Raw genomic sequence first — 23,292 nt, forward strand, 5'->3', positions numbered from 1 at the left:
CCCGCAGAACGGGATTGGCTGCTGGGGAGGGGGGCGGGCTCCCGGCGCCGGGGGGCGGGGCCGATCGCGGGTTGTAAATACGGCGCCACACGGCACTGGTTGAGGAGGGCGGGGGCGGGGTGCGGAGAGCGCAGGCGCGTTGAAGGCGTGCGCCCCTCGGCCTCCGTGGCCCCTCCGTGGGCCTCGACTTCTCGCGAGACGTGGAGCGGAAGGCGGGGCTCCGGGCTCCGGGGGGCGGGGCCGGCGGAGGGACAGCCTCGGGAGGGTCGGCTGGTGGTGAGGCGGCGGCGGCGACGCGAGGTGAGGTGAAGTGAGGTGAGCTGAGGCGCTCGAGGCGCGAGGCGGCGTGCTGGGCGCGGGCGGCGGGCGGGTTCTGGTTCCCTCCTTCAGCCCACCTGGTGGGTCCGCGGCCCCGGGCCGAGTCCCCGCGCCGGCCACTGTGTGACCTTGGCCCGGCTCGCAGCCTCTCTGAGCCCCAGGTTGCCCCGCGCCGCAGGGCGGCGGCGGGTGGGGTGCTCCGCAGGCGCGCTCCCGGTCCGCGCCCTCGGCGGTGCTCGCAGCCGGGCCTCACGCCGCAGTGCTCCGAGGGCCCTCGCAGGCTCCCTGCGCGCGGACCCCGGGCCAGCCGGAGCCCCCGCACCGCCGCGCCTACCGGGGACCGGGGGCTCCTCCCGCCGGTCTGCGTTGGGCAGCCCCGCCAGGGACCCCAGACCGGGCTGCGCCGGGCGCCCTCCTCTCCCGGGGACCCCAGCTCGGCCTGCGCTGGGCGCCCTCCCCCACCCCGGGGACCCCAGCTCGGCCTGCGCCGGACGCTCCCCCCTACTCCAGGAACCCCAGGCAGGCCTGCGCCGGGCGCCCTCCTCTCCCGGGGACCCCAGCTCGGCCTGCGCTGGGCGCTCCCCTCCCCACCCCGGGGACCCCAGCTCGGCCTGCGCTGGGCGCCCCCACCCCGGGGACCCCAGGCCGACCGCTGGGAGGTGGGGGGGGGCTTGGAGGCGGACCACTCCAGTGATCCCCTGCTCGGAAACAGCAGTTGTGCCTCTCCAGCGAAAGGAAGCCACGCACTGGCCGCTAACAGAGGGACTTGTATCTAAAGCTCAGGCTCCTGGCCGCCGGGACATCGCTGGCAGGCGGTTGGCTCCAGCCGAGGTTCCGTCTGGCGCGGAGCACAACAAGCCACAGTGTGTCCGCGATTTATTAAATTATTTACTTTCTACTTGGACTCGGGAGAGACTCAGGAGGCCCGGCATGAATGGGGGTGTGCGCTGCACACGCATCTTTAAGGGTAGTGCCCCCTGAAGTGTGGGTCCGGGCTGAGGGCCGCCTGGGAAGCGGCTCCGCGGGTCCTCGCCTGCCCCCACCCGCGGCCGCCCTGCCGCCCTTCTCCGTGAACATCTGGCGTGGGGAGTGTGAGTCAGGGCTGGTGTCTGGTGAAAAAGGAGGGGGGACGCGGGGATGTTAGGGCATTTTGTAAAAATCGAGGTACAATTGCACGTTGTGGAAGATCGGGGTGACGGAGAGTTGGTTTGATACACTTAGGTGCACCTGCCCCCTGCAGTAGTGATAGCCAGGCCTAGGACCCGACCCCGGAACGTGCCTCTGCTGTGAATCCGGAGAGCGTCTGCATGGAATTGCAAAGGTGTGTCGTTTCTGGCAAAGTAGCTGGTCTGACTTTGGGTTGGTATTTCCAGGCCCATGGCACTGATCGCGGTCCCGATCCCGTTACCCGCCCTGGGCCCGCCTCATCATTTCAGCAGACTTGCAGCCCCTGATCATTTGCAAGATGCCACGTTGGGCTGGCTGCTGGCAGTTATGGTGACACTGATTATCGTACAGCGTGGCCTCACAGTAGAGAATCTAGGCAATTATTCTCAGAGCGTGAAGAAAGGGGGTCGGTGAGGTTTATTTTCTGGCGTTGGAGTCTTCCATGGTGGAGACGACATAACGGCTTCGGGGGCCTTGAAGGACGAGTGAAGGTTGGAGAGAACATTCCAGGTGGAGGCAGGAGGGTGTGTGGAGACAGGGAAGTGAATGGGGTGCTTGGGGGGCAGGAAGTCCCTGCATTCATTGTGAGAGGGGGATTGAGGAATGGGGTGGAAGCTAGGGCTGAAAAGAGGTTTCTTACCGAGGAGGCTTGAATGCCGTTCTAGAGTTTGGGCTGTTACCCTGACCTTCGGTGAGGGGGGCGGGGCAGTCGGGGTTTTGGGTGATAGATCCGTGTTTCAGAAAGGCAGCACCAGCGATACCGTGGAAGGCAGTCTCGGGGTGCGGGGAGGGGGGAGACTGGCTGGGTACAGGTGTAGGGGGAATGACTTGAGGACAGAGGTCGCCAGAGTGGGGGGTGGTCACGAGACTGACACGGGAGAGCCCACCGTGTGTGTGATGGCCTGCGCGGGGTGTGGGGAAGGGGAAAGGAAAAATGCCCCAGCAGCCAAGAGTTCTCACGTGGATGCTTGAAGGACAGAGCTGGAGCGGGTGTGGAGGGGGCGTCAGGGCACGTGTGACCTTTAGGCTCGCAGGATTCGTGGTGTTTGTGGGCCCTCCTGATGAGACATGCTGTTGGAGAGAGAGTGGGGAGCACTCGCCAGGAAGGGAGAGGTGGTGCAAAAAAGGCGTGTCACCACGGCTGATGGGTGATTCTGTTCTAGAAAGATCTGGAGGCTCAAGTGCCACTTGTGGAGGAGAATCTGCCGAAAGATACTGCTGAAGCAGATGCTGCTGGTTTATCGTTTTAAGAAACCACAGCTTACCTCTTATTTTCGATTCTTTAATTGTCTCTTTCTCATCAGAAACCAGCAGTTGGTTTCACACCTGCTCGGCGTGTCTGTGGCTGCAGCCGGGGCGGCCGCTTCTCCAGCCCCTTGCCGGTAGATGTGCCCAGCGCCGGCTGACACAGCAACTCGGTGCTTCCCGCCGCTAACCGGGGTGGCGGTTTCTGTAACTGTTTAGAGAACTTTGTGGATATTTCAGAGAGGAACGGGAAATGCCCAGCAGAGTTGGGGGGCGGGGGGCGGGGGTGTGCCCTGCTATACACAGCACAAGAGGATGCAGCGAAGGGGGTCGGTGGCTCCCAGAATACTGCCGGCTGGCACTGCTGCCTTCGGGCAGGACGGTGGAAGGGTCTCTGGGGAGTGTGAGTAGCTCCAGAGAAAGGACCTAACAGTAGTGACGTCAGAGGTTCTTCCCTAATGAAGTTCATAATTGATCACGTCCCCCACCATGGTTCAAAGCTTCCAAGGTCTCTTGGTGCCCTACCTCTGGCATAGGAACACGCTTGCAGGCCACGGAGAGTGTGCGGGAAGGGGACCGGGAAAGCCGCCTGTCACCGACGTGCACATGCAGATAAGAGACAGGAACAGGCTGCCCCATAAAAACAGGCGGGGGAAGCGCTCTGAGAACCAAGATGCGAAGTCTTGGATATAGAAGACAATGCGAGAAATGAAAGCTCGGTGAGTGTGTGCAAGATGAAGTTGAGGAACTGAGGCAGGTGAACAGAAAGGCAGAGGTGGGAAGCGGGAGCAAGGAAGAAGGTAAGGGATCCGATCAGGAGGCTGACAGCTGAATGATCCCCGTCAGTGAGAAAGAACAGAAAATAGGACGGGGCCGTCCACAGCACGATGCAGGAGAATGTCCTAGAACCAAAACTTTGTGTGGAAGGGGCATCCAGGTGGCCAGCCCTAGGGGTGGGCGGTGTGGGGGGGGGAGGCAGGTATCCTTCACTCTCTTGTCTCTTCCTTCCCTTCCCTTCCCGGGGTGGGTCCTTGCATCACAGGGATCGGGTTTGCATAGTGAGGGTTGCCGCGTTTCCACAGTAACGAGTGAGAGTTTGGGAAACAAGGAAGGGATTTATTTGGAAACGCCTCCGAGGCTGTGGGTTTCAGAATTTGGGTAGTGAGAGCGTGGGTGGAGAGAGAGATGTGCACACCCACCCCGAGGCCCGCTGTTGTGAAATTTCAGGGCTCTGGGGCAGAGGAGTGTGCTGGCTTCTAGAAAAAAGAGTAAACACAGGCCACCAAGAGGGCATCACAAACGGAGCAGGGTGCTTGGGGGACCCGTCCGCAGCAACCCCAGAAGGTGGAAAGCAGGTGAGCATGGCTTTCGGAATTGCAAAGGAAAACATTTTCCACCTGGAACTCTGTACTCAGGCAAAGGAGAGCGGAATAAAGATGTTTTCAGACACGCCCCCGAAGTTGGCGTCCGTACTTTAAGGGAGTGACGGACAGGCATGCTCTCCCATGATGAGGTGGTGAGTCTAGACAGAGCCTGAGGAGAGGGTCTTTCCCGGAGGAGGTAGAGAGGCGGCAGGTGTGCAGAGCAGGCCCGACCCCATCAGACGGCTCCCGGGAGAGAGTTTGGGGGGGGGGGGGAGCAGGTGAAATCCACAGGGCGCCTGATCCTCTACAACATCTGGAGAGGGGATGAACACAGCTGGCAGGGCTGGGGCTGGATGAGTACAAGCAAATGAGAGCACAAGACTCTTACGAGTTCCAGGGAAAATAAACCATTGTGCAGGGAAAGAAGAATAATTACGGTGAACTGCAAGGCTCAGCTGTGAATAGCCTTTGCTCAAGGATGATAATTTGTGTAAACGTGGAATATTGCTCTAATTGAAATGCCGATGTGCCCGTCTGGGGAACGTGTGGGGATGAGCAGGGCCTGGCGGGGGAGGGGGGGGGGCAGAGGTGGTGGGGGGAGGCTGGGGAAACTACCCTCCCACCTGCCCGAGTAGGAAGCCAGTAGGTAAAGCTGATCCCCTTACGGCCCAGGAGGCTGTTATCTGGAGGCGGAGCTAACACCAAAGATTCAGCTAAAAAGAATGAGGGAGCATGGTGGGGGTGGGTCACGCGGAAGGGCCAGGGGGCTGCCCTCTTCTGTAATCAGCTCCCTAGGACGGTTTCATCATTTAACATAAACGAGTGCAAGTAACATCGATAAACATAGAGACGGTTGCACTAAGCTTCCGGCTCTAATGGAAGAAGGGGCCCTGGTCCTGCCTGTGTTTTGTGCCCTTTTCCTGATTTGGGAGGAGTTTACTTGTTCTGATTTCCTTGTCATCATTGTCATTGTTCTCTGCATCCTGTCTCCTGGCTGTGGTCACATAGCAGTGTTGGCGCTTTTTTTTTAGCTATTTTGTTTTTCTTTTTAACTTTTTATAAGGGGTTTTAAAGCATATTCAAAAGCAGAAGGAGCACCGTTATTTCGTTACCTGTCAGCCAGTTTCAGGAATTATAAAATCAGGGTCATTGTGTTCATCTGTTGTCTTCATTAGCGTGATGACTCTATTGAGTACCTACTGTATACGTGCCTCCTCGAGTTTACATTGTAGTGTAGACAGATGATGCAATGCACACATAAAGCGGAGAACGTGCGATATTGGAGGGGATGACACGAGCCACAGAGAGGAGGCAGGTCTGGAGGGTGGGAGTGACCCGGGAGGCCTCCCTGGTGAGGTGAGCTTTGAGCAGGAACCTGAAGCACGTGCGGGGTGGAGCCCCTGGGTGCATCTAGGCAGGGCCGTGAGGGGGGTGATGGAAGGGCTGAGGGTGTGGGATCCCATCAGGTAGGGCCTGTAAGGACTGCAGTGGGAAGCCATCGGACTCCAGTGACCGGAGGGGTTTGAGCAGAGATGTGGTGTGGTCTGACTTGGGACAGGATGAGCCTGACTGCCACCTTGGAAGTGGTTGTGTGGCTCAAGAGCGGAGAGCAGGTTGGATGGAGACGGTTGGAGTGCTGCGGGTGAGAGCTGATGCTGGCTGCGCCGGGGTGGGGGGCGGGGACGGGCGGTGGACAGCCTGGAAGAGGTTAGAGTCTGGATGGGTTTCGGACGTAAAGCTCCAGGCAGGTTCTTTTTTTTTTTTTTTTTTTTTTTTCAACGTTTTTTATTTATTTTTGGGACAGAGAGAGACAGAGCATGAATGGGGGAGGGGCAGAGAGAGAGGGAGACACAGAATCAGAAGCAGGCTCCAGGCCCCGAGCCATCAGCCCAGAGCCTGATGCGGGGCTTGAACTCACGGACCGTGAGATCGTGACCTGGCTGAAGTCGGACGCTTAACCGACTGCGCCACCCAGGCCCCCCTCCAGGCAGGTTCTTAAACTGATTGTGGTGGAACTTACCATCAGTATTTTCCCTTGAAATAGTTTATTCGAATGAACTCTGAGAAATGAGAGCGATCATTTGGATTCCAGAGTCAGGTGCCATGCAGCAAAATTTGGGGTCTTGTGAGGAATACAGCAGGTACAAGAGATGACTCCTGTCCTCTCAGAACTTGAAATCTAGCGTGGGAGTGTAGTACGCGTGCCCTGATACCCCGTCTTCTTGGAGGTAGTTACCGGTGGGGCTCAGAGACCAGGGGCCGGGAGACCAGTGTGCACCCATGGCCCTCTGTGTCCTGGGCTCAGGTCCGGGGTGGGGCGGGGGGGGGGCAGCTCAGGCTCGATTTTCATCCAGGTCTTCTGGGACGCACACCAGCCTTCCAGTCCATCACTGTGACCGTTTCTTCCTAATTTTATCTGAGCCGCTGTCAGAAGTAGTTCTCAGGGTGAACTGAACACCAGCGAAGTGATTCTATAAGCAAATAACCCCTAGGGGTGCCTGGGTGGCGTGGTCAGTTGGGTGACTTGATTTCGGCTCAGGTCATGACCTCGCGGTTTGTGGGATCGAGGCCTGTGTCAGCACCGCACTGACATTGTGCAGCCTGCTTGGGATTCTCTCTCTTTGCCCCTCCCCCACTCTGGCTCGCTCTCTCAAAATAAGTAAATAAACTAATAATAATAATCCCTGATGCTGGTGGCATCGGATGCACATCTGTTTTGCACCGGGGGCTTTAATCCAGCACGAGCATCACTTCCAATGCTAGATGATGCAGCTCAGAGAATAAATGTGGAGACTGCTCACGGAAGCTTTCCATATTTCTATAGGCTACAGCGATGGGTACCGTAGTGATTTCTTTGCTTTTTATGTAGTATTTGTAAAGCTGGAAAAGGAGTGGGTAGTTTCTGGTATTTTTGCCAGTAGCATAATAAGTAAAACTGAACACATTCTTTTTTTTTGATGTTTGTTTATTTTTGAGAGCGAGGGAGGGAGGGGCAGAGAGGGAGGAGGATAGAGGATCTAAGGCAGGCTCTCCGCTGACAGGAGAGGGCCCAGCGTGGGGCTCGAACTCATGAACTGTGAGATCATGACCTGAACTGGAGTCAGACGCTTAACTGCCTGAGCCAGCCAGGTGCCCCCATTCTTGGACTTATTATTTTTTTTTTTTAATTTTTTTTTTCAACGTTTATTTATTTTTGGGACAGAGAGAGACAGAGCATGAACGGGGGAGGGGCAGAGAGAGAGGGAGACACAGAATCGGAAACAGGCTCCAGGCTCCGAGCCATCAGCCCAGAGCCTGACGCGGGGCTGGAACCCACGGACCGCGAGATCGTGACCTGGCTGAAGTCGGACGCTTAACCGACTGCGCCACCCAGGCGCCCCCTTGGACTTCTTAATGAAGGTCATGTCGTTTGATTTGATGCTCAGAAGTTGGTTATTGGTACAAGAAGAAATAAAGGTAATAGAAATTTGAGTGTCCGCTAAAAACCAACCAATTCTGCGTTAAATGTGCACTATGGAAACTGGCAGGGTGTGGTGGTTGGGAAGGTAGGCTCTGTTTTGTTTAAAAAAATTTTTTTTTAATGTTTATTTCTGAGACAGAGACAGAGCATGAGTTGGGGAGGGGCAGAGAGAGGGAGACACAGAACCCGAAGCAGGCTCCAGACTCTGAGCTGTCAGCACAGAGCCTGACGCAGGGCTTGAACTCACAAACCGTGAGACCATGACCTGAACCAAAGTCAGTCGCTCAACCGACTGAGCCACCCAGGCGCCCCTGTTTTGTTTTATTTTGAAGTTTATTTTTGTGAGAGAGTGTGCACACAAGTGAAGGAGGGGCAGAGAGAGAGAAGGAGAGAGAATCCCAAGCACTGTCAGCACAGAGCCCAGTGTGGGGCGCAAACCCATGAACTGTGAGATCGTGACCTGAGCCAAAATCAAGAGTCAGATGCTTAACCAACTGAGCCACCCTGGCACCCCAGGAAGGTAGGCTCTTAACTCAGTTGCCTGGGTTCAAATGTCAGCTCTGAACAGGTGCCAGCTTTGTAAACTTGGGCAAGTTGCCTCAATGTTCTGTCCTAGTTTAACCACAATCAGTGTGAGGATTAAATAAGTTAATGTATCTAAGCATTTACAATAGCACTTTTGAAAACATATTAGCTCTTGTAATTATTATAAAGTCAGTTGAAAGCATAGATATTCCTTTGCTGATAACCAATTATGGGTAGAAAGTATGAGTAATAAAAAATAAATAACATGGTATATTTATGGAATACAAATATTTGAGGGCCCGATAAAGATGGAAAAATAAATAAGTGCAGTGGTATGGGCTGAAGGGGGTGGTTTAATATTTTATAATATATTTAGCTCATGTTTTCATTTCCATAGTCTTGGTCACTCTGGTGAGCAAAATGGCCTTGGGGGGGTCTGGTTTTATAGGCAAGAAATTGAAGCTCCGACTTGAGGTGATGTCCCAGGGCCACTCAGCAGAGACTGGCCTTGGCCTCCAGATTCCTCCCCATTTCCTCCTGATCTATAAATGTCTATAGGACCTTGGGGCCGGTGTTTTCATCCTGTGTTCCTGTCCTGTGAACTAAGAGCTAGTTCATGGTCTTCACGTTAGAAAGTTTGAGCTTCTGGAGGTTGACTTAACAAGACTGCTAACGTTCTTTTTCTTGAAATCAGGTGTATTGACGTATAATTTCCATGCAGTAAAATGCACAACTCTTTTTTTTTTACATTTATTTATTTTTGAGGGACAGAGCGTGAGCAGGGGAGGGGCAGAGAGAGAGGGAGACACAGAATCCAAAGCAGGCTCCAGGCTCTGAGCTGTCAGCACAGAGCCCGATGTGGGGCTCAAGCCCACGAACCGTGAGATCATGACCTGAGCCGAAGTCGGATGCTTAACCGACTGAGCCACCCAGGTGCCCCAAAATGCACACCTCGTAAGTGCACAGTTCAACAAATGCGGACAGATATGTCCACCTGTGGAGCTACCGCTATGGTCAACACAATAGAACATTTCCATCCCCTGACGTTTCCTCCTGTTCCTTTGTACTCTGGGATTTCTGTCACTGTTTTCACCTTTCGGCAACTTCCTGTAAGTGGAATCATGTGGTATGTACTTGTGTCTGGGCTCTGCTGTTCAGCTTAATATCTGTGAGATTGACCCATGTTGTTGCGGGTACTGGTTCATGAGCCGGTGGTACGTTCTCTTCTGTGGCTGGGTGGTTTTCCACTGAATGAGTACACCACGATTTGTTTATTCTTTCACTCGGTGGTGGACCTCTGGGTTGTTTTCAGTTTGTAGCTGTTTTGAATAAAGCAGCAGTGAATATTCTTGGACACATCTTTGTGTGGACAATTATTTCATTCAGGGATCAGGTCTTTGGTGCTGTATCTGAAAGGCATCACCACACCCAAGGTCATGTAGGTCCTCTCCTGTGACCTTCTCGGAGTTTTATAGCTTCGCGTTGTACATCTAGGTCTGTGATCCACGTGGAGTTAATTTTTGTGAAGGCAGTAAGGTCTGTGTCAGGATTCTTTCACGTACTCCTCTTTCCATGTGGGTGTCCACTTGTCCCAGTGCCGTTTGTTGAAGAGGCGGACTGTCTCTGTTCCATTGTGTTGCCTTTGCTACAGAGCGGTTGACTGTATTTTTGGGAGTCAATTTCTGGGCTGTCTGTGCTTTTCCATTGATCTTTACTCTGCTGTATTGCCAATACCACATCCTCTTGATTAGTGTGGCTTTATGGTAAGTCTTGAGGTCCCGTATTCAGTCCTCCAACTTTGTTCTTCTTCAATATCGTGTTGTCTTTTCTGGGTCTTTTGCCTCTGTAGAAATTTTGGAAACAGCTTGTTGATAATAACAAAGTAACTTCCTGGGATTCTGACTGGGATTGCATTGAATCTGTAGGTTAAGTTGGAAAGAACTGATATCTTGACAAACATTTACTCTTTCTGTCCACACACATGGAATATCTCTCCGTATGTTGAGTTCTTTGATTTCATTCATCAGGGTTTTGTAGTTTTCCTCATACAGATCTTGAACCTATTTTGTTAAGATTTATACCTAGATATTTTGGGGAGTTCTAATGTAGATAGAATTGTAGTTTTGGGTTTTTTTTTTAAAGTTTATTTATTGATATTGAGACAGAGAATCACAAGAGAGAGAATCTGCACTGCCTGTACAGAGCCCGATGCGGGCCTCGAACTCTTGTACTGTGAGATTGTGACCTGACCCCAAGTCAAGAGCTGGATGCTTAACTGACTGAGCCACCCAGGCACCCCTGGAATTGTGTTTTTAGTTTCAAATTCCACTTGTTCATTGCTGATATATGGGAAAGTAGTTGACTTCTGTATATTAACTTTGTATGCAACCTCGCTGTAATCACTTGAGCCCTTAAAATTTTATTTGAAAAATCGTTGATCAGCTAAGATTTATATATCATATTTTTGATGGTCAGTTTGATTGGTCTTTAAATAGAGTCCCTAAGCATTATTATAGCATATCTACTTTTATTGATGTTGTAGAACCTTCTAGGAACTGAAAAATCTGTTTGATTTTTTTTTAATACCAACTTTTCTAACTTTTAAAAAGTCTTAGCATAAAAAAGGAATCTAGTCTGTATACCAAAAAAAGTTGATAACCAGCTTTATTCATAGCAGTCAAAAACAAGGAACTAACCCACAAGTCCGTTAGATAAATGGTCACGGGTGAACAGTGGTATATCCACACAGTGGAACACTACTCAGCCAGGCAAAGAGAACTTCGTGCTGACACAGGCCACAACCTGGACACATCTCGAAGTGTCTTGCTAGGTGCAGAGCCTGTGTCCTCTGTGGTCTCATGTAGGTGACGGTCTGGGAAAGGTGAACCATAGGACAGAACACAGATTAGCGGCTGTCTGGAGGTGGGCACCGGAGAAGGAGGGAACTTTTGAGAGTGGAGGAAATTCTCTGCGTCTTAGTTGTGGTGTATCTTTGCTGAAACTCCTCACACTCTGCAGATAATTGCTGATGTAAGTCAGACCTCAGCAAACCTGAGTAGAAAGAGAAGAAAAAGGAGAGGCGCCAAACAGATTGAATCAGGAAAGACAGGTCTCTTAAACGGTGCCGGAGCAACTGGGTATCCAGACGGGGGAAGTCCGTCTGCCCTCCCCCTGGAATACTCTATTGACTGGTGGCTGAAACTCCGCGGTCAGTAGGCATCCCTTTCCACTGTGGCAAATACTTAGTATCTGTTTCTTTCACTTCTCGGTGATGTGATTGCTTCTTTTTGTAATGTGTGGTGTACACACACGCACACACACACACACACACACACACACACACACACACACACACACACATCCCTCCGGACTCTGCTCTCTGGAGAGCCCCAGCACGTTTCCTTGGTTTGTCGCTTGCACTGGGGTGTGTGTGTGTGAAAGAGATGTATTTTTAGGAATTGGCTCACGTGATTCTGGAGGCTGAGAAGCTCAGGTCCAGCCATCCTGATGGTGTGTTCCCGTCTGAGTCTGAAGGCCTGACCCCCAAGAGACAGCTGTCCCGGCTCAGGGACGGGCAGAGGGGAAATTCTCTCTTCCTTCACCACCTTGTTCTGTGCAGGCCTTCGGCACATTGGACGAGGCCCACCCCCCACTTTCCTTGCTCTGTCTGTTGAGTCAAACAAGTGTCAGTCTCCTCTGCAGACACCCTCACAGACACACCCGAGTGCTGCGTGACCAACCGTCCGGGCCGCCCGTAGCTCAACTAGGGTGACACAGAATTAACCAGCACACAGCTGGCGACCTTTTCATACTGTGGTCATCGGTTCTGCTCTGGAAGTGTGGGCAGTGCCCCTACAAGGGTCCTCATGTGGGTCTGGCCGTGTGGCCCGCACTTGTAGGGAAGGCGGGAGGGAGCCCGGCCTTCCTCGAGTTTTGCCCGCCGTGGGTGTGAAGGCTCCTGGGGACCAGCAGCCTCTGGTGGGCGGCTGGTGTGGGGCGCGAGCTCTCCGGGCTTACGCTGCCGCACCCTGCGTGTGAAAAGGAACGTCCAGCAACCCCACCCCGAGCTGAGAAACCACTCTGCACAGCCACCCTCCGTGTTTTTGGTCTAAACCTAACCTAAAACTGAATTGTCTTATCGGTGGCGTCCACAGGACACTTGACAAAGCCCTTGCAGAGACCTGGGCCCCGAAGGCGAAGTTTTGGGACAAGACTTTGCTGGCCGTTCTCTCGCTGGAGGCAGGAGCCAGGATGATTGTCAGTCATTTCCTCAGCGACGCCTCTTGGCTTCTTACAGCTTCTTCCAAAGCTGTAACCCTTTTTGTTGACTGCTTTTTTGAAATAATTGGAGATTCACGTTTGGAAGTAATGCCCTCGTTTTTTGAACGAATTATCACGTTTGAGGTCAGTGTTGTTGCAGGACTCGCTGTTGCGTCGTGAAGGCAGCGAAGTGTCACCCAGAAATTCGGATGCTCCCATCCCTTTTAACAGTAAGACTCGTGGGTGATGCTGTCTGGTAGTCGTCTTATCTTGGGCCTTCTCTTTCTCGTCGCGCCTCTGAGAAGCTGTGAACTGGCGATCGTGCGTGCCTGGCAGGAGCCACAGCGCGTTCCTTTCGTGGGACTGCTCCCACGGGCCCTTTGATAGGCTCCGCCCGCCTGCTCTCCACAACCGCCCTTTATGTGGCTTGTTTGAGGTTAGAAATGACCACACAAAGGACTGCCCTTGCTCCTTGATGTTAAAAATGGACCGTGGCCTCAGCCTCATCGGTAAACGCTGCCTCGGCCTGGCGTTGACGTGCTTGTCACCTCAACTTGGAAAAGCCTGGATGGGGCTGTGGCCCAGGCAGGTCTGGTTCCGTGGCAGGGCTCCAGGGCGAGGTGATGCTCCCAGGACGCAGGCACACAGGGTTTGGCGACCCAAAGGGAGGACCTGTCTTGTTGTCATTCGTCCACCCTCTCATTGTACATGTTTCAAACTTGAACATTTGTCTCGTGAACTAATTGCGGTAAGGTCGGCCCGTTGAACTTTTGTGCAGACTTGTGAGATGAAGGTGTGGCTCCAGCGGCCAGCTCTAAGTTTATGGCCTTTGTTGCAGTTCTCGCCCACATTTAAGGCCTTGCTTTTTTTTTAAATTTTATTTATTTTTACTCACATATTTGTTTTTTACACATTGCCCTGCATTTTGCTTTATTTATTCAATGGCACCTCCTATAAATTCTTCCAAGTCTGCTGTTCGAGCTCTGATTCATTCTTTTCTTTGCCAGTTTTTTAAATTGTGGTAAAATGCACGTAACATTTATCGTCTTCACATTTTTCAGGGTGCAGTTCAGTGGCATTGAACACATTCACATTGTCACGCAACCATCACCACCCTCCGTCTCTAGAATTCATTCCATCTTTCCAAATGGAATACATCTGCCTCCGGTAAATACTAACACCCCCTTGCCCTCCCTGCCCAGCACCTGGTAACCTCCAGTCTGCTCTCTCTCTCTATGGATTCAGCTCCTCTGGGGACCTCACAGAAGTGCAGTCGTACAGCGTTTGTCCTTTGTGGCTGCCTGATGTCACCGAGCATCGTGTCCTTCCTGTAGGTTCGTCCACGTTGTAGCAGGTGCCGGCATGTCTTCCCTCGGAAAGGCTGAGTGACACTTGTCGTGTGCGTTCCATGTTTTCTTATGTCCTTACTCTTCACCACACACCTGGGTGGCTTCCACACCCATTATTCGACTGTTGTGAATAATGCTGCTGTGAGTGGGGCTGGCTGTACAAATATCTCTTGGAGACCCTGCTGTCAGTTCTTTTGAATACAGACCCAGAAGTGGAATTGTTGGATCACATGGTAATTCTGTTGTTAATGTTTTTTCATGTTTATTTACCTTTGAGAGACAGAGAGCACAAGCAGGGGAGGGGCAGAGAGGGAGACACAGAGTCCGAAGCAGGCTCCAGGCTCCGAGCTGTCGGCACAGAGCCCCACGTGGGGCTCGAACCCACAAACCGTCAGATCATGACCTGAGCCGAAGTCGGACGCTCAACCGACTGAACCACCCAGGCGCCCTTATTGTTAATGTTTTGAGGAGCCTCCGTCCTGTTTTCCACAGGGGCCGCAACATTTTACATTCCTGTTAGTAGTGCACGAGGGTTCCAATTTCTCCCCATCCTTGCCAACACTCATCTATTGGTTTTGTTTTCATTTTAAGATATTTATTTCTTATTTATGAGAGAGGCAGAGAGAGAGAATCTCAAGCAGGCTCCACAGCCAGCACTGGGCCTGTTGCGGGGTTCCATCCCATGACCCTGGCATCGTGACCTGAGATGAAATCAAGAGTTGGACGCTTAACCCACTGAGCGACCCAGGTGAACCGATTTTACTATTTTTTTTAAAGTGATATCTGTCCCCTACGTGAGGCTAGAACTCACAACCCCAAGGTCGAGAGCCGCATGCTGCATCGACTGAGCCCTCCAGGCTCCCCTATTTTTTGATTGGGGTTTTTGATGGGTGTGAGGTGCTGTGTCGTCGTGGTCTTGATTTGCATTTCCCTGATGCTGAGTGATGTTGAGTATCTTTTCGTGTACTCATGGCCCATTTGTATGGTTTCAGAGAAATGTCCATTCATATTTTTTGCCCATTCTTGAATTGGTTGTTTGATTTGTTTTTCCTTTGAGTTTAATGAGTTCTCCATTTATTCTGGATATTAACCCCTTATCAGATACACAATTTGAAAAAATTTTGTCCCATTCTGCAGGAATCTTCCCTGTGGGCAGTGCCTTTTGATGCCCAAAAGTTGCTAAGTTGCATGAAGTCCACTTTTGTCTATTTTTTCTTTTGTTGTTAATGCCTTAATTTTTTATTGCCGTGTATCTTTTCTTTCCTTTTTTCTTTTAAATGTTTATTTTTGAGAGACAGCGAGAGGGAGAAGGGCAGAGAGAGAGGGGGAGACGGCAGATCTGAAGCAGACTCTGCACTGGCACCAGACAGCCCGATGTGGGGCTCGAACTCACAAACCGTGAGATCATGACCCGAACTGAAGTCAGATGCTTAACAGACTGAGGCAGCCGGGCACCCCGCCGTGTATCTTTTCTAAAAGGGAAAATGTTTTTTTCTCACAGTAAAAACCAATCAATGCTCAGTGTAAACAAAAACACCGTAAACACGAAAGCCGTGAAGAGGGGAGTCAGAGTCACCCAGACGCCCGCGCGCTGTCCCGGGATATGTACGGACTCTGTCTTGTGTCGGGTGGCGGTCACGGTGGCCCTTCCCGTGTGGAGTCCCGTGTGCTTACCCGGTGGCCGGCTGCCCGCCTGGGAGCTCTCCCTGCCGCCTGCCACGGGGAGGGGCCGTGCCGTTCACACCGAGTGGTCGAGGGTGCGTGGTGTGGTGTAAGTTACGGATCTCATTACGAGTAAGTTAGTTGACTCGCTGTTTACAACATAAGCCGTAGATTCTCTGGCCCCACGAGGAAAGCACCGTGGAGGTCGCCGCGTGGCCTGCCGCTGGCCCCGGGCCCAGCGGGGGCAGGTACCGTACCTGGACAGGGTCCTGGTGCTCGGCTGCAGTGCTTGGTGGTGCCTGGTCGTCCTCAGGAGGTTATCTGTAGACTAAGAACAAAGCCTTAGATGTTAAATGTACTACAAGAGTCAAAGATTGTAGCGCCTGGTGCTAAAAGCTTAGAGAACCATATCAGGCACAGGTAAGAAAGAAACGTCACGTGTCTCAGTTCCCACTGGGAGCATTTGGGGCTAGTTCCAGCCTGACCACGGCCCTTGAAGCTGTAACCAGTGCTCCGTTCGGTGCCCTTCGCCTCCAGGCCCGGTGCCTCTGTGTCTCTTGGGTCGGAAAAGCCAGGGAACCCTCGCCCGTTTGTGACAGACACACGCGGGTCAGCATCTGAACTTCCAAGGAAGCGTGATCCTTCTAAGCCCCTTCTGTCTACCAGATTGAACTTTGAGTAGGAGGAAACTTGCCCGTGTGACTTCAGTCCCTGGGAGAGATGGGAAAATACAGGGTGGGTGCAGGTGCGTGTGTCCTACCATGACTCCCGTGTAAACGCTTTCTACCGTGGAACGTCCCGAGGTCACGGAAAAGAAGGAGGTGTCGACATACGCGACCACATGGACGAGTCTCAAAGTACATGCCGTGTGGTTCCATTGATAGTACGCTCCAGAAAACGCGAGCTAATTTATAGTGACAGAAGCCAGATCAGCTGCAGGAGGGGAGGGATGAGGCGGGGAGAGGGATTAGAATGGGCCTGAATACACTTTGGGGGGTCGATGGAGATGTTCCCTCTCTGACCGTGGTGAGGGTGTCACGGGTGCATGCGTCCAAACTCACCAAGTGGTACGTTTTAAGGACGTGCACGTCCTCGTGCATGAGCTACACAAGCCGTTTGGAAGACCGAGTATATCTAACGGTAACAAAGCTGAGGGAGCGGAGTGTGTGTGGGCTTGACCTGTGGAGTGAGGCTTGCATTCAGGGCCTCGGGTTCCTCAGCCGTGAGAGGGCTATGCCTCCCTGAGGCCGCGTGCAGAGGCTTGAAGGAGCGTGCGTGACACATTCCTCCCAGTGCCTGGCCCGTGGTGACGGCTCTGGAAAGGGCAACTGCGATCGAAGACGCGTTATCTCTGTGTGTGGTTTTTCTCCCCGGGTATTCAACCTTCTCTTTTCCTCGAAATTAAAGCGAAGTCTTACTAAATTGTTAGTCACGAGCGTCCGTTTTTACAGAACGCCGTAGGCCCTGGCATTTGTTAACATGCATATACTACGTCTTGCCTGAAAAATAAGCAGAGGTGTTTATTTATATATTATTTATCATAACCAGACTTAGCTGGTTCTTAGCGTTCTGAGCCCACGAATGACGGCCCGGTCCTTGATCTGTGGCTGGTGCCTGTGCCCGCGGACGGGACTCTGACTCGGCATCATCCCCACCGTGCGTGTGAGTCTCATTCTTAAAATTGGAAGCCGAGCTCTCGCGTCAAGTGACATTTGCAGTTACTCTTTCCCTTTGCTCTCAGTCTTCGGGAAAACTTCTTTTCCTCTTTTTTGATATGGTTTCACTTTCCATCTCTAGAAACTGTTCACCCTTGTACATCCCCGAGAAGGGACGGCCTTGAAAACTTTAATGGCGTGGTACTTATGATCTAATTTTGAAAACAGGCTGTGACGTCGTGTGATTGTCACCACGAAAAGAGCTTTAAACTGTTGTCACATAGCTGTTGTTACTCTCCGCACACCTGTGATGCCCTCAGGGGAAGCTGGGTGAGAGACACAGGCCTCTAATCCTGATGGTTTTCTTCATTTTGTGACACACTTACCACTTCCACGAGGTGTGATAAATCCCGAAGGCGCGCACTGTCCCGGCCTGTGGCAGAGTAGCGGTCAGCCGGGTTCTCTGCGCCCCCGGCTGGGTTTCCTTTTCTGTGGGGGTGCGCTGAGACCACCGGGGCCCAGGAAGGACTGGCGAGGGTGACTGTGACCAGCACATTCTTTACTGTCACCTGCTTGTGTCGGCACCTTTCCTGTGTCAGCCCACACAACCCTTTGTACTATGAACATGTAGCACTTTCTCCATCAAACACACAACATAAGGGCGTCGCGGGGTGCGGGGGGATCAGCCAGTTAAACGTCCAACTCTTGATTTCAGCTCAGATCATGATCTTATGGTTCGTAGGATCAAGCCCCACGCTGGGGTTGGTGCTGACGGTGCGGAGCCTGCTTGGGATTCTCTCTCTCTCTCTCTCTCTCTCTCTCTCTCCCTCTCCCTCTCCCTCTCCCTCTCCCTCTCCCTCTCCCTCTCCCTCTCCCTCTCCCTCCCTCCCTCCCTCCCTCCCTCCCTCCCTCCCTCCCTCCCTCCCTCTCCTGCTCAGGCACTCTTTCTGCCTCTCTCTCAAAATAAACATTTAAAACAACAAAAAAAAGCCCAAAATGAACTGAGTATAAACAAGGCTGCATAGGTGGGTGGAGATTGCTTCCAGACCTTGGCCTCGTGAAGTTTTAGGTTCGTTTAATGAAACTGCATCAGGTACCAGGTACCAGGCACACGGTCGAACACGTGCAAGAGGTACAGACTCGGAGAGGTTCAGAAACTGAGAAGTCCCAGAGCATGCGCGATGGGAGACCCTCCCGGAACGCCCCCAGGACGCGCTGTGTCTGTGTCTGCTCCGGTGCCCCCACTGGCAGAGCTCCCGGTGTGTCTTAAAAATGGCTCCTTCTGGGTTTGGGCCACTTTAGAGGAGTGTACTCATTCTCTCGTTAGGCCAGACCCAGAGGCTGAGTTCTGTCCTCTGAAGCCACACGGGATAAGCCTGTCCCCTCTCCCAGGAGACTGCCCTCCAGATACTTGAGCCCCCGCTGCAAATCTCTCCTCCGGCCTCAGCAGCCCCCACTCCCCTCTCGCAGGTGCTATTGGGGAAGAGGCCTGACGGCCGGCAGAAGCCACAGGAGAGGCAAGGACCCCACTTGGTCTTAAGTGGATTAAGACGTGTGCCTGTCTAGGGGTACTGCAGACAGGAGGTGAATGCCAGGAGAAAGGGGTACAGATCTTGAACTTTTCCAGAAACCTCAGACTCTCAGGTCACGCTTACTGAACCTGGTAGGATAATTTGTTTTTTATGTAAGATGGTCCTGGTTCAAAATACAGGAAAGAGAGAGGTGAATGTGGCCCCTGCAACTTCCCCAGCCCCCTTTATCCCGGCACTTTTCAGACACTGCCTCTTCTTCCCTGTGCTGCCTGGGAGAGGGTTGCTGCTCAGAACGGCTGTCAAACAGGACTGGCCCCAGGAAGGGGTCCTCTGGCATTTTGGGGATTGACCTTGACCGCGGTCGATGACAGCCTTAGTGGAAGTTGTAAGGGAAGCACGAATCCCTCGTCCAGCCTGCAGAGCCCTCCCCGACACAGGAGTGGCGGCCTGCCCCCAGGCCGGTGGCATGCTGCTCGACCCCGACCCGGGGGGTGAGGCCCCAGCACCTGCTGACACTCACAGCTTCCCCCCTGCACCTGCCCTCCCTCCACCCTCCTGCCGCGGCCGTGGCTCCGCTGCTGTCTGGTTCCCGCGGGGACGCGGACAGGCTCTCAGGGCCTGGAGAGCTCTCACGCGGGCCCACTTTCATCTGCCTGCTGCACCCTCCCTCTGTCCCCAGACACCTCGAGTGTGCCCTGCCCTTTCCACACAGAGGGGCAGACACGGTGCCCAGGGCCCAGCACGCGTCGGCCACACACACGAGCCTGCCTCTGACGTGTTTCTTAGGATTAAGTGTACACGGGGGCGCCTTTAACATTATTACAAATTGTAGGATGCATTAAACCTTAACCTTCTTGTGTGTGTGTTTCACTGCCCTCCTCTCCTTCCTCCTCGGCACCTCCCGCTCAGGAGGGTCTGTGTTCCCGCCCGAGCCTGGTCTCTTAGCCCCCTGTTTTCAGTTCCGTGATAAAGGATGTCCAGTGACCTCATCAGCCGCACCCGTCCCGGGCGCCTCAAAGCAGCGCTAGTCGTATTACACGGAGGAGCTGAAGTCCGGCAGGCAGCCCCGCAAAGCCTGAGCCGTGGAGAATGGGGTGGGAGCCGGGGGACAGGGACCCTGACCGTGAGGCAAGCACCGTGCGCCGGAACCTGAGGCTCCAGGAGGGCACCTTATCTGGACGCGGTCTTTAATGTGGCTCTGTGTTGCCTTTCCAGGGTCCCGAGAGCAGCGCCCCTCCTCCATGAAGCTGCCGTGAAAGCTCCCGGGTGAGAGGGCCCGCGGCCCGTCCGCGAACAGAATGACCAAAACCCGGCTCTTCCGCCTGTGGCTGGTCTTGGGGTCCGTGTTCATGGTCCTCCTGATCATTGTGTACTGGGACAACGTGGGCACGGCCCACTTCTACCTGCACACTTCCTTCCCCAGGCCGCACCCCACCCCCGCACAGGGGGCAGAGAAGGAGTTCACGGCCGACGTGGACGCGTTTTTGCAGAAGCTGCTTAGCGGCGGCCTGAAGCAGAGCGCCCCCTCCGGTCGAAGGACGGAGCAGCCCTCGGTGCAGGCCTCGGGCAGGCCCGTGCTGAGCAACGCGGAGGAGAGCGTGCGGGGCTACGACTGGTCCGCCCGCGACGCCCAGCAGGGCCCGGACCCCGGCGGGCGGCAGGCGGAGCGGAGGAGCGTGCTCCGGGGGCTCTGCGCCAACGCCAGCTTCGTGTTCCCCACCAAGGAGCGCTCGTTCGACGACATCCCCAACTACGAGCTGAACCACCTGATCGTGGACGACCGCCACGGCGTCATCTACTGCTACGTGCCCAAGGTGGCCTGCACCAACTGGAAACGCGTCATGATCGTGCTGAGCGAGAGCCTCCTGGACCGGGGCGCCCCCTACCGCGACCCGCTGGACATCCCGCGGGAGTACGTCCACAACTCCAGCACCCACCTGACCTTCAACAAGTTCTGGCGCCGCTACGGCAAGTTCTCCCGCCACCTCATGAAGATCAAGCTCAAGAAGTACACCAAGTTCCTGTTCGTGCGGGACCCCTTCGTGCGCCTCATCTCCGCCTTCCGCAGCAAGTTCCAGCTGGAGAACGAGGAGTTCTACCGCAAGTTCGCCGTGCCCATGCTCACCATGTACGCCAACCGCACCGGCCTGCCCTCCTCCGTCAGCGAGGCCTTCAGCGCGGGCCTCAAGGTGTCCTTCGCCAACTTCATCCAGTACCTGCTGGACCCGCGCACCGAGAAGCTGGCGCCCTTCAACGAGCACTGGAGGCAGGTGCACCGGCTCTGCCACCCCTGCCAGATCGACTACGACTTTGTGGGCAAGCTGGAGACGCTGGACCAGGACGCCGCCCAGCTGCTGCGGCTCCTCAAGGTGGACAAGCTCCTGCACTTCCCCCCGAGTTACCGGAACAGGACCGCCAGCAGCTGGGAGGAGGGCTGGTTCGCCCCCATCCCCCTGGCCTGGAGGCAGCAGCTGTACAAACTCTACGAGGCCGATTTCGTCCTGTTCGGCTACCCGAAGCCCGAAAACCTGCTCAGAGACTGAGGGCGGCGGGGACAGTCCCGAACGCCGGAACCAGCCGGGCTCACGTCATCTGCCGTCCCACGGCCGTCTTCCTGCGGGAGGAGCGATGGGCTCCCGCGTGGATTTTTTCACGGCCCCGTTTCCCTGCCGGCCCCACACGGCAGGGTTCCCCAGCGCTCCCGTCAACGAGGAGGCTGGAGACCGTCCCCACACTCCAGTTTTTTAAATAACCTACGATTTTGCAATCTAGACGTACCGTTTACTCCACTGCCTATATTCGTTGAGTACTGTGTTAATATTGTTTTCTAAGATTAATATATTTGAGCTATTTAATATGAAAAGTGCAGAAAGAGAGGATGGAGTAAATGTTACACCTGCTTCTTCCGCCTGCTTTCGTGGTTATTCTAGCAGAGCGTGAAACTCGGGTAGAGGAAGGGGGTTTTCGTGGTCATCTTCCACAAAAAGCAGGACCCTGCACTTGAAATCAGGCCTCCCTCGTGTTTATAAAAGGGTAGCAGACAGATCTCCTCAAGCGAGAACGCCCTTGCCGTGTGATATTTGTGGAAAGGGAAGGCAGTCAGGAAGGGTGTTCTGTTTGCGATCACCCTTCCCGGCCGCGGTCACGGAGCAGGGTGGTCACTCCAGCTGTTCCTGTGAGTGTATGAATCCTGGCCGTAAGGATTTGCTGTGACAGGGGTGCCGTGAGGAGTCTGTCCCAAGAGTCGATTCCTGACGTCAGCAAGGTGAAGCTTGGGCGACAGATGCGGTGACCTTCCCCCGTGCGGGCGTGACTGACCCTGGGATCCTCTCGCTCGGCGGCCCCGACTTGGGAAAGGTGTCCTGTTGGCTAGTCCGGGAAGGCTCCTGGTTCAGATTTATCTGCAGTTTTGGCCACGACCCTGTAGTTGGTGAGAAATTTGCAGTCACTCCGTGGTGTGTGGGGCTCACGTTTGACCTTGCGTCCTTGATGTGTAGCATTTGGTCCCCGGGAGCCGGCAGTGCACTCAGGAGGCCTGCCCCCAGCCCTCCTTGGTGCGCAGTGTCCTTGCTGTTCCTGGTTTCCAGATGGCCCCGGGGGCTCGTCTGAGCACGTGGCCTCCGCGCGCTCACCTCCCAGACTCGGGGCTCCGCCGTGCGACAAGCCACCTGCTCCTCTTTTTATGATACGGTCAGCAGTAGAGATACTCGAACTTAGGAGTCCGGCTGTAGAGTAACTGAAGAGCCGTCAGGCACCACGGTGGGGATCTCCTGGAACACCCGTTTGCTCAGTAGTCACCCGTGACACCGAGAGCGCTGGGCTTCAGGGTGGCTCTGCCTTCGGGGAGCCTTGTGATCCTGTGGTAGAGACGAGAGTGGGGACCCCCATCCCAGGCCAGTGGGCTGAGTGCCTTCAGGACAAGGCGTCTGGTGATGTGAAGGCGGGCTTCCTGAGGGAGGTGGTGGTTGAGCACAGCCTGAAGGGCAGGGCAGGCTAGGCGGCTGATCAGTGACATCAGAAGTACAGGGCGTGTCCACAGACGGCAGGTACTAACTACTGTGATACATTTCTTGTGTCATTTCATGTCCTCTCGGAAGCCACCGCGCTCTTCCTGTCCTTTTCTCTAGTGAGGATGCTGTGTAGCAGAGACGAGGCAGGGCCGGGATCTGGAGCCCATGTGCCTGACCTTCCCCCCCCCGCCAGGGATGTGGACGGGTTGTGGGCATAGAGCCTGGCGGCCTTGACTGTCAGGCCCTGTTGAGATTTCACTTAGGCAGCAACGAGCCGTGGAGGTTTCTGGGTAAAGGGATTTGGATGCTTTGGGGTCAGGTGGTGTCGGGCCGAGAGGGGAGGGTGCCGGGAGGCCGGTCAGCAGGCAGCGGGGCCCTCGCCCAGGGATGATGGGGTGACGGGGAGACGGGAGGCGCCCAGGTGACTCGAGGGAGGGTCTTGGGAAGAGGCTCCTTCCGACGCCCCACGGGACGGGCGCCCCCCCCCAAGCCAGCCTGCTGCTGATATTCCCACGTGTGACAAGGGACGAGTGGGAAGGAATCAGGAGAGCTTAACGGGGACCTTTCTTCTGACCTGGCAGCTTCCCCCCGCCACACACCGGTTTTTTAATCGTGGTCAAAGACACATCCAATTTATCATCTTAGTGGTTTGTGTCCGTTTCAGGGGTGGTAAGCGCGTTCACACCGTTGTGCAGCCATCGCTGCCTCCATCTGCGAGACGTTTTCATCTTCCCAGAGTGAGACC

General features: G+C 54.3%; 1 protein-coding gene across 4 annotated transcripts; it reads left to right on the forward strand.

Moving 5' to 3' along the window:
• Positions 1-163: 163 nt before the first annotated feature.
• Positions 164-21,439, forward strand: CHST12 (carbohydrate sulfotransferase 12). 4 transcript variants are annotated; one of them, XM_006941860.5, is made up of 2 exons: positions 164-300; positions 19,753-21,439. In XM_006941860.5, exon 2 carries the CDS (start codon positions 19,836-19,838, stop codon positions 21,078-21,080), a length of 1,245 nt encoding a protein of 414 aa, XP_006941922.1. In that variant the 5' UTR covers positions 164-300; positions 19,753-19,835; the 3' UTR covers positions 21,081-21,439. The 4 variants fall into 4 exon arrangements, with proteins under 4 accessions (XP_006941922.1, XP_023102240.1, XP_006941923.1 ...); XM_023246472.2 differs by having other exon boundaries at positions 196-315; XM_006941861.5 differs by lacking the exon at positions 164-300 and adding an exon at positions 1,548-1,639.
• Positions 21,440-23,292: the final 1,853 nt, after the last annotated feature.

Source organism: Felis catus, chromosome E3 (assembly GCF_018350175.1).
Source record: "Felis catus isolate Fca126 chromosome E3, F.catus_Fca126_mat1.0, whole genome shotgun sequence".
Lineage (NCBI taxonomy): Eukaryota > Metazoa > Chordata > Mammalia > Carnivora > Felidae > Felis > Felis catus.